Consider the following 11,316-nt stretch of genomic DNA (forward strand, 5'->3'; position numbering starts at 1 on the left):
CCCGGAGATGGAGGGCTGGCCAAGGAGGAGGGGGCAGCTTAATTATTCACCAGCCAGGGATGTCAGAACGCGATCTGGGGCGTAACCAGACCCGGCGGGGAAGGCATTCTGTGACGCGGGCGGGTTCGTGTGACCTGCGCTTCAATTATTTACCCCTCTGAGCCGCGGACTGGTGGGCACGCGTGGATGGCCACTCTCCTGGGTCACCTCCTCTTCAAGGAAGAGCCTTTCCCAGGCCAGCAGGGACCCCTAGCTCTGGGGGACCTCCGCCCTCCCACCTGCCTACACTGGGCAGTGCCCACCCGATTGGGCTCGAGCTGTGCAGTGACCACCCCCGGACCCTCCCTGGCAGCCCGTCCCTGCAGGCGGAAGGCACCCACGGCTCGTCACTGTTCTCAGGCCCCCTCTCTACCCTGAGCCCCTCAGACCTGCAGCCCAGGGGCTGAGGCTCCTACGTCCGCTGCCCCCCGCCCAGAGACAGGACAGCACAAACCCTGGAGTCGCACAGACCTGCGGGCACACTTTGGCCCTGGTCACTTGCTGTGTGACGGTGCCCGAGCCCCCTGCCCTCTCTGGGTCTCATCCCCTCCTCTGGCAAGTGGGGCTCTCCCTCGCCCTCCACCGCGGGGCAGGCGGGCCTGGCGGCTGCCTCTGCACGCCCTCAGGCCCTGATTTGGGGAGGCCTAAAGAGAAGAGGTGTCCCTGGCCCGCGGAGCCTGGGAACCAGAGCTTCCATCCGTCTGCGTGGGCACAGGCAGGTGACAGCCAAGGCTGAAGGTCAAGGCCGAGGGGGGCTGGCGGGTGGCGGGCACTCACACCACAGTGCACACAACACAGGCAAACCAGAACTGAACCATTTATTTCACAGTTTGGGGCAGTCCCTGGAGCCCCTCTCCAGTCATAAACCACTTCCTGTCGGGAAGAATAACTGAAGTCACAGGAGTGACCTTTGAGAGCTGAGGAGAGCTCGTGGGTGGGTGGCTGGGGCGTGTGGAGGGGCAAAGTCGAATGGGACACCCCACTCCTAGGTTTCCCCTCCCGATGGGGTGGTGATGGCCCGTTTCTCTAGCTCCACCGCCAGCGGACAGGGCAGAGGGTAGAAGGGGTCTCTGCAGCTCCAGGGGCCCGGGAAGAACCTGGGGCCCTCTGGGAGGCCTTAGTGTTTGAGCCACCTTGGGGGTCAGGGAGCAGCCTGAGTGAGGCTTGAGGCTTTCTAAGCTGGAAGGACGCGAAGTGCCAGCAGGTGGGGACAGAGGGGGAGGGAGGCCTGAGGACCAGCCTCAGGCAGGAAGCCCGGCGCCCCCGTAGGCCGGGTCTGTGGACACAGAGCCGCCTGGGCCTGGCCCTGCCCAGCCTCCCAGCTGGGCCCGGGTGGGCGGGCTGGGGTGGGGATGGCTGGGGGCCCGGCGGCCTCACGGTGACAGCAGCAGCTGGATGAGCTTCTGGAACTGCTCCCGGTGCTCGTAGATGTAGACCTCAGTCTCCCACAGGGCGTTGACCAGCACCGTGTCATCGACCTCGTCCAGCATGATGTCTGTCCCCAGCTGGGGAGTCAGTCTGTCCGGGTCAAGGAGGAGGGGTCACCCCCAGGACACTTGGCCTGGGTAGGGGGCGAGAGCTAGGACTGGGGCGGACTCGGGACACGGAGCAGCTCCTTGGGGAAGGGGAAGGTCCAGGCTGGGGACTGGGGCCAGCAGAGCCCTCACCTGAAGTACTGGATGCCAGCCATCTCGCACCAGGCCCGGGCCCGGTCCACGGCCCGCCCATCCGGATCCGTGCACTGGTGAGAAGCAGCCTCTGTGAGCGTCCAGCACACACCACACACACAGCCCCTGCCTGGGGTCCCCAGGTTCCAGGTTGGCTTAGCCCCCTATCGGCAGGGTGACTTGGGGCGAATCCCCCTTTCTGGGCTGCAGTGACTGTCCCAGCTATGCAGAGGGGCACGGTCTGTGGCTTTGACAGGTGGCTCGGCAGCGTTCAGGGTCAGTGAGCATGGAGGGGCTGAGTGGACAGGCCTCCACCTCCCCGCCCCCTTAGCTTTTGTCCATCTGACATCCTGGGCTTCCACATGGGCTGTGTTTGAAGGAAGAAATCCACAGCTAAAAAATGCTTGAGAATCCCACTGGAGGTGGTCACCGAAGGTCCCTGCCAGCACCGAGACACTGTATAGGGGAAGGGGAACCCCCCCTGCCCTGAGCTGGCTGAGCAGGGTCAACAGAGCCCTGCCATCCCCATGACACCCAGGGTCCCACGGGAAGCCTCATCCTGGGGCTGAGACGCCGAGGGAAGTGGGCCTGGGGAGGGGCCCATACTCACACAGTCCACCACCATCTTGCCCAGTTCCTTGGCCCCAAAAACAGTCTTGGCCAGTTCCCAGGGGTTGCTGGGACGGAAGACGTCCACACAGGTCACAGGCACCTGCGGGGACCTCCCTGTCCCCAAGGAGACGACAACGGAGAGTTTCTTCACCTTGCTGCCCTGACCCTGTTGGGACAGGACAGGTCAGAGGAGGCCCGCCCCACAGATCGGGGGCACCCAAGGGTAAGAGAGAGGCTCCCTGGGGGATTGTGAGGAGGAGTACAGACCTCCTGTGGCAGAAGCACAGCCTGTGCTGCCTCTCCTTTGCTTCGGAACACGTTCTCCTGCCAATCTTCTGGGCGACCTTGGCAACCCACCTACCCAGGCTCCCCATGCACTCAGACGGGTGATGTTTGAGCACCCTTCCCCAGCCCACAGTCTCTCACGGATTCCCTCTTGCTCCAGGAAGCCTGCCCTTCCACACCTGGCCCCTAGAGGGCGCTCACCTCCCTGCCGCCTGCGGCTTCATCAGGGGCTTGGTGATGACCGCAGTGACAACTACAGCCAACAAGGATGCGGCACACTCGAGGTCAGGCACTGTTCTAAACACTTCACAGGTAAGAGGCCACGAAGCCTCACGACAGTCCCCAGGCAGGTACTATCAATAGCCCTAGGCAGTGGCTGAAGTGAAGAATGGGCAGAGACAGTTCCCAGACCCAGAGGCCCCTGCACCACACTGCTTCTCCTAACCTGAGCGGGCCTTGCCCACCTCTGCACTAAGCCCCTCGGGCTGAGGGCCGCTTCTCTTCCTCCGGATCACTGACTCGGCACTGCCCCATCCCCAAAGGCCTCAGCGTGGGCTCCCCTCCTCTGTGAGCCCTTTCTGAGCCCTCATGTCTCTCAGCAGGGGTGATGCTCCTGGGCCCCTGCACAGCTCTCTGTCACAGCACCTAAAACACTCGGATGGATGTGTCCTTGTTTATGGACTGTCTCCATTTAGGGGCAAGCGTGTGTCTCCAGGCCGGGCAGCGTGGCTAGGCCTGTAAACTGGCACATACTGGTATGCATGCTGTCCTCCCCACAAACAGCAGATGCTGTTAATTGATCATAACACCCTTCACCACCTAGTCCGGACTGGGCCTCAGAATCCCTCTTAGCACAGTGCTTCGGGCAGACACCACCAATCAGGCAGGTTCGAGTGTGACATAAAATTGCTGTTAAGTGCACAAATGAATGAACGCATGAAGAAAAGCCATTTGCTCTCCCAGGAGTCAGCCCAGAGTACAGTCAAGGTTTGCAGAAACAGGAGAGGCCGCTGTGGGCGGTCACATCCAGCCCCTCCAACCCGAGGTGGCTCTCACCTTGCGGATCAAGTCCTGGTTGTACTCATGGATCTCCGTCATGGCGTCCAGCGTGGGGTTGTTGGCCAGCAGCCCGCCATCCAGGAAGCGCCCGCTGGGCCGGAAGTAGGTGGGGGCTGCCCCACTGCTCCGGGCCGCCCGCCACACCAGCTGCTCTGGGGGTGGGGGAGGAGGGGGCCCAGTGGCACAAGAGATGTGCGTTTCAGATCTAAGGGTGTGTGTGTGTGTGTGTGTGTGTGTGTGTGTGTGTGTATGTGTGCACGTGGCACTGTGGGAAGAGGGTGAGGCTGGGGACTCTTCAGAAGCAGGACCGACAGGCCATGCCGTCTGGTCCCGCCGTCCTGGTGGAAGGCAGGGTGCAGCCTGCCCGAGGCCTGATGGCTCCCTGGCTCTGCCAGCCCTCAGCTGATACCCTTGAGAGGGAAGACCAGGGCAGTGGGTGGGCTGGGGGTGGGCTGGGGGTGCCTGGCAGCAAGCTTGTGACTCCCACCCACCAACCTGCCGCCTCTCGGGCCAACCACTTCCCACAGATGCATCAAACATGGTTTTAACCTGAGGGTTGAGTTGGAGGCTTTAGGTTAACGTTCTGGCCGACATGAGGCTCCCGTACACACTCTGGAGCCTCGTAATTCCGGAAGAGGTGGAGTTCAGCCGGCTGCCGGTCGGACAGTGTCCCTGTCAGCATCACCCTGCAGAGAAACAAGGAGCAGGACACTGAAGCCACTGACCCATCCGCCCTTGACAATCCACCTTTGGCAATTTTTGTCCAAACTGCCGAAGCACTAATTCTTTTTTTTTTTTTCTTTTTTTTTTTTTTGCGGTACGCGGGCCTCTCACTGTTGTGGCCTCTCCCGTTGCGGAGCACAGGCTCCGGACGCGCAGGCTCAGCGGCCATGGCTCATGGGCCTAGCCGCTCTGCGGCATGTAGGATCCTCCCGGACCGGGGCACGAACCCGCGTCCCCTGCATCGGCAGGCGGACTCTCAACCGCTGCGCCACCAGGGAAGCCCCTACTAATTCTTAAACTCAGCATTCCTAGTTCTGGGAACCCATCCTAAGACACTCCCACATGTGTGGGGAGATGGGCACACACTAGGCTATTAATGGCATTAAAGCAAACGACTGGAAACAACTAAATGTCCACCAGTGGGACGGTTCATGCTCCGCGGCTTCTCTGCACAGTGGGGTCTGCGTCACTGGAGAACGGCTGAGGTACTGCTTCATGTACTGATGGATGGTGAGTGCCAAGATTTATATTTAAGTGGAAAAAGCAAGGTTCAGGACAGTGTGTGTAATATGCCACCATTTATTTTAAAATAAACCCCCAAAGACCCTATGTACCTGTCTGCTTGGTCAGAGGGTAACTCTGGAAGGACCCATGTGCAGAACCTGGCAACAGTGAGCTGCCTCTGGGACAGAGGACTGCTTGGGGGCTGCAGCTCCAGGACAGGAGTCGGGGGAGACTTCTCAGCGTGTCATCTCTGATACCTAATCAGTGTTCTACCACGTGAGTCTACAACCTATTAAAGAAGACTCCTAACTGTCTCAAGAGACTCAGACATCCTTAAATACTGAGGGGAGTGTAGACTGACACAGCCCCCTTGGAAACCAGTATGTATTCAGACCCTTACAAATGTCCTGGCTCTTTTTTTTTTACATTTATTTTCTTTATTTATTTTTGGCTGTGTTGGGTCTTCATTGCTGCATGAGGGCTTTCTCTAGTTGTGGCGAGCGGGGGCTACTCTTCGTTGAGGTGCGCAGGCTTCTCATGGCGGTGGCTTCTCTTGTTGCGGAGCACGGGCTCTAGACGTGCGCGGGCTTCAGTAGTTGTGGCACACGGGTTCAGTAGTTGTGGCTTGCGGGCTCTAGAGCGCAGGCTCAGTAGTTGTGGCGCACAGGCCCAGCTGCTCTGCGGCACGTGCGATCTTCCCGGACCAGGGCTTGAACCCGTGTCCCCTGCACTGGCAGGCAGATTCTTAACCACTGCGCTACCAGGGAAAACCTGTCCTGGCTCTTTGATCTGGGAATTCCGTTTTGGAAAATCCAGCCTAAAGGAATAATCTCGGCTACAATGAAAGCTTTTTGTTTAAGGCTATTCATGCAGTGTAATTTATTACAGTGAAAAGTGAATGCTCTACATGGAAATAATAGGAGGGAGTGCCTAAACAATGGAATGTTTTGCAGCCATTTCAAATTACACTAGCAAGGAGTTGAGACTAACACAGAAATGTGTTTGTTACAATGAAAAATATAAAGAAAAGGGAACAAGAACTATGCATGGGAAAAAAAGATTAGTTTTCCACCTCTAAGAATCTTGTGGAAAGGTTATTTGAACATACCTCTCAATGAACAAAAGACTAAATGCTGGAAAAAAATTTTTTTTTGATCTTAAAAGCACAGAAGATTGGGTGATTGGGACTGACATGTATACACTGATGTGTATAAAATTGATGACTAATAAGAACCTGCTGTATAAAAAAATAAATTAAATTAAATTCAAAAAAAAAAAGCACAGAAGATCTGATAAGATAGAAAGGAAAGATGAGGGTAAACTCTGAGGATAAGCAAGAACTCACAGAGGTAAATGGAGCACAGATCCATCTCTGACCTGAAGGCAGACACCAAACTATCAATTTGAACTTCCATGCTGATGGCCTCATGGGGCCAGAGGGACAGAAGTCAAAGCCCAGGGTTCACTAAAGGTTAGGGATCTAATGGGAGACCCTCCCCACATTAGGTTGTAATCCCAAAGGGCTACCCCCTTGGATAAGGGTAAACCAGAAATAAACCTGCCCCTTTCCCACCCCTGGAGGCTGTGAGTAAAGTTGGCTGGCATTAAACAAAGAAAGGAGAAAAAAAAATCCCTGAAAATGTATAACCACAAACTAACCCTCCTGCAGATCTGTAGTCTAAATTCACATCACCTGGGGGGAAGTTCCAAACCCTTCATGCCAAGAATTTAGTTACAGTGACCCTAGATGCTACTGTACGTGGGTACCTGGAAGATACAACGTAAGGCACTCTGGAGAAGATATCCTCATTCTAGGCTTCACAGAATCTGCACATATTTCTCAACACTAAGGAATACCACACAGTTCCAAAAAAGGTGGGGAGGGGGACATCAAGAAATAAAACACCATGAATAAGAATAAGCATAAACAACACAAACAGCAAAACATACCTACATAGACAGCAGTTATTTGAATCCTCAAACAAAGACTGTAAAACAGCTATGCTTGGGACTTCCCTGGTGGCACAGTGGTTAAGAATCTGCCTGCCAATGCAGGGGACACGGGTTTGAGCCCTGGTCTGGGAAGATCCCACACGCTGCGGAGCAATTAAGCCCATGCACCACAACTACTGAGCCTGTGCTCTAGAGCCCGCGAACCACAGCTACTGAGCCCACGTGCCACAACTACTGAAGCCCGTGTGCCTAGAGCCCATGCTCCACAACAAGAGAAGCCACTGCAATGAGAAGCCCATGCACTGCAATGAAGAGTAGCCCCCGCTCGCAGCAACTAGAGAAGGCCCACGTGTAGCAATGAAGACCCAATGCAGCCAAAAATAAATAAATAAAATAAAATTATTTTTTAAAAAAACCGAACAGCTATGCTTACAATGTTGAAAGACATCAAACACAAGCTTGATAATATTTTCAGGGAATAGAAAACTATAAGTAATGACCTAGAAGATCTGAAGAAAAAACAAAGGGTACTTCTAGAAGTTTAAATAAATAAATAAATAAAAACTCAATGAATAGGTTAAATGGAAAATCAGATAAAGTTAAAAGAGAGAATTAGTGAATTGGAAAATAGGTAAGAAGAAATTATCCAGAATGCAATGCAGAGAGATAAAATGAAAGAATATACAGGAGAAGTTAAAAGACATGAAAGAAAAGCTCTAACACTTTTTTATTTTTTATTATTTATTTTTTTTGCGGTACACGGGCCTCTCACTGTTGTGGGCTCTCCCGCTGCGGAGCATGGGCTCCGGACACGCAGGCTCAGCGGCCATGGCTCACGGGCCTAGCCGCTCCGCGGCATGTGGGATCTTCCCGGACCAGGGCACGAACCCGCGTCCCCTGCATTGGCAGGCGGACTCTCAACCACTGCGCTACCAGGGAAGCCCCAGCTCTAACATTTTTAACTGGAGTTCCAGAAGGAGAGGCAAGAGAAAATTAGGCAGAGGCCAGGCTGAACCGATAATGACTCAGGCTTCCAGAACTGAAGAAAGACATGAATCCAAAGATTTAAGAAGGCCAACAAATCCCATGCAGGATAAATTAGAAGGAATTCATAACTAGATATATCATAGTGCAACTGTAGAGCACCAAAAACAAATAAACAAACACATAAATAAAAGCATCCAGAGGAAAAAAGACTACTTACATTCAAAGGAGTAAGAGTTAAATTGAAATTGACTGCAAGTGTAACAATGGATGCTAAAAGGTATAGAATGATATCTTTCTTGTTCTACAAGAAAACCACCAGCCTAGAATTCTATACCCAACAAGAATAAGAGAGAAATAAAAGAATGTTCAACTGATGAGGGTGAAATACAACTAGTTTCAAATGATGAGAGTGAAATAAACCTATTTTCAAACAACTCTGCTAGTGGAGAATTCACTACCAGCAGACCATCTCTATGGGAAAGGCAAAAGAAGGTACTTTAGGCAGGAGGAAGGTGGTCACAGGCAAGACTGTAAAGCAAAGAAGTGATACACACGTATACATACACACACACATATGCATACTCATATACATACACACATACATGAGCTGGAGCCAGCTCATACTGGCTTGTAAGAACCTATTGCTAAATCTCATGAGCTGGTTGTTAAACTGTTGGTAGCTTGAAACCAGCCATGGTGGGGGTATTTATGCCATGGAAATTGGCAAACACTACAAACCAGGGTTTTATCCCCCTAGAGATCTGGTTTCCCAGCTCACCGCTAGATAAATATAAATAAACATCAACTTCAAAAAACAATATCTTGTGAGGTTTAAAAAAACAAGATAGATTTAAAATTCATAAAAGTAATTATTGGGTTGGCCAAAAAGTTCATTTGAGTTTTCCCATAAGATGGCATGGACCTAGAGACTGTCATATGAGTGAAGTAAGTCAGAAAGAGGAAAACAAATAACATATATTAACACATATATGTGGAATCTATGGTACAGATGAACTGGTTTGCAAGGCAGAAATATAGATACAGATGTAGAGAACAAATGTATGGACACCAAGGGGAGAAAGTGGGGGTGGGGGAGGTGGTGGTCGTGGGTTAAATTGGGAGATTGGGATTGACATATATACACTAATATGCATAAAACAGATAACTAATTAGAACCTGCTGTATCAAATAAATTAATTAATTAAATTAAATTTTTAAAAAAGAATAAAAACTCTAAGAAAGCAGATTTTTTAAAATTTTTATTGGAGTATAGTTGATTTACAATGTTGTGTTAGTTTCAGGAGAACAGCAAAGTAAATCAGTTATACATATACATATATCCACTCTTTTTTAGATTCTTTTCCTATATAGGCCATTACAGCATGTTGAGTAGAGTTCCCTGTGCCATACAGTAGTAAGTTTTTATTAATAATCTATTTTATATATAGTAGTGTGCATATGTCAATCCCAGTCTCCCAGCTTATGCCCATGCACCACAACTACTGAGCCTGTGCTCTAGAGCCCGCGAACCACAGCTACTGAGCCCACGTGCCACAACTACTGAAGCCCGTGTGCCTAGAGCCCATGCTCCACAACAAGAGAAGCCACTGCAATGAGAAGCCCATGCACTGCAATGAAGAGTAGCCCCCGCTCGCAGCAACTAGAGAAGGCCCACGTGTAGCAATGAAGACCCAATGCAGCCAAAAATAAATAAATAAAATAAAATTATTTTTTAAAAAAACCGAACAGCTATGCTTACAATGTTGAAAGACATCAAACACAAGCTTGATAATATTTTCAGGGAATAGAAAACTATAAGTAATGACCTAGAAGATCTGAAGAAAAAACAAAGGGTACTTCTAGAAGTTTAAATAAATAAATAAATAAAAACTCAATGAATAGGTTAAATGGAAAATCAGATAAAGTTAAAAGAGAGAATTAGTGAATTGGAAAATAGGTAAGAAGAAATTATCCAGAATGCAATGCAGAGAGATAAAATGAAAGAATATACAGGAGAAGTTAAAAGACATGAAAGAAAAGCTCTAACACTTTTTTATTTTTTATTATTTATTTTTTTTGCGGTACACGGGCCTCTCACTGTTGTGGGCTCTCCCGCTGCGGAGCATGGGCTCCGGACACGCAGGCTCAGCGGCCATGGCTCACGGGCCTAGCCGCTCCGCGGCATGTGGGATCTTCCCGGACCAGGGCACGAACCCGCGTCCCCTGCATTGGCAGGCGGACTCTCAACCACTGCGCTACCAGGGAAGCCCCAGCTCTAACATTTTTAACTGGAGTTCCAGAAGGAGAGGCAAGAGAAAATTAGGCAGAGGCCAGGCTGAACCGATAATGACTCAGGCTTCCAGAACTGAAGAAAGACATGAATCCAAAGATTTAAGAAGGCCAACAAATCCCATGCAGGATAAATTAGAAGGAATTCATAACTAGATATATCATAGTGCAACTGTAGAGCACCAAAAACAAATAAACAAACACATAAATAAAAGCATCCAGAGGAAAAAAGACTACTTACATTCAAAGGAGTAAGAGTTAAATTGAAATTGACTGCAAGTGTAACAATGGATGCTAAAAGGTATAGAATGATATCTTTCTTGTTCTACAAGAAAACCACCAGCCTAGAATTCTATACCCAACAAGAATAAGAGAGAAATAAAAGAATGTTCAACTGATGAGGGTGAAATACAACTAGTTTCAAATGATGAGAGTGAAATAAACCTATTTTCAAACAACTCTGCTAGTGGAGAATTCACTACCAGCAGACCATCTCTATGGGAAAGGCAAAAGAAGGTACTTTAGGCAGGAGGAAGGTGGTCACAGGCAAGACTGTAAAGCAAAGAAGTGATACACACGTATACATACACACACACATATGCATACTCATATACATACACACATACATGAGCTGGAGCCAGCTCATACTGGCTTGTAAGAACCTATTGCTAAATCTCATGAGCTGGTTGTTAAACTGTTGGTAGCTTGAAACCAGCCATGGTGGGGGTATTTATGCCATGGAAATTGGCAAACACTACAAACCAGGGTTTTATCCCCCTAGAGATCTGGTTTCCCAGCTCACCGCTAGATAAATATAAATAAACATCAACTTCAAAAAACAATATCTTGTGAGGTTTAAAAAAACAAGATAGATTTAAAATTCATAAAAGTAATTATTGGGTTGGCCAAAAAGTTCATTTGAGTTTTCCCATAAGATGGCATGGACCTAGAGACTGTCATATGAGTGAAGTAAGTCAGAAAGAGGAAAACAAATAACATATATTAACACATATATGTGGAATCTATGGTACAGATGAACTGGTTTGCAAGGCAGAAATATAGATACAGATGTAGAGAACAAATGTATGGACACCAAGTGGGGAAAGTGGGGGGTGGGGGGTGGGGGTGGGATGAACTGGGAGATTGGGATTGACATGTATACACTGATGTGTATAAAATAGATAACTAATGAGAACCT

The 11,316-nt window shown here is 49.9% G+C and overlaps 1 protein-coding gene across 15 annotated transcripts in view; it reads right to left on the reverse strand.

The window, feature by feature from the left end:
• Positions 1–767: 767 nt before the first annotated feature.
• PLA2G6 (phospholipase A2 group VI) overlaps positions 768–11,316 on the reverse strand; it is a 33,691-nt gene continuing 23,142 nt past the window's right edge. For 2 of the 15 annotated variants that reach the window (XM_028490617.2, XM_028490618.2), the window contains exons 9-13: positions 4,212–4,348; positions 3,660–3,814; positions 2,317–2,484; positions 1,707–1,780; positions 776–1,557 (exon numbers count right to left, since the gene is read on the reverse strand). In XM_028490617.2, the coding sequence (XP_028346418.1) occupies positions 1,413–1,557; positions 1,707–1,780; positions 2,317–2,484; positions 3,660–3,814; positions 4,212–4,348 (679 nt within the window). In that variant the 3' untranslated portion in view covers positions 776–1,412. Of the gene's footprint in view, positions 2,163–2,316; positions 2,485–3,659; positions 3,815–4,211; positions 4,349–11,316 lie in introns of all 15 variants that reach the window. The other 13 variants (XM_028490614.2, XM_028490615.2, XM_028490616.2 and 10 more) reach the window with 13 other exon arrangements.

Source organism: Physeter macrocephalus, chromosome 6, assembly GCF_002837175.3.
Source record: "Physeter macrocephalus isolate SW-GA chromosome 6, ASM283717v5, whole genome shotgun sequence".
NCBI classification, from domain to species: Eukaryota; Metazoa; Chordata; class Mammalia; order Artiodactyla; family Physeteridae; genus Physeter; species Physeter macrocephalus.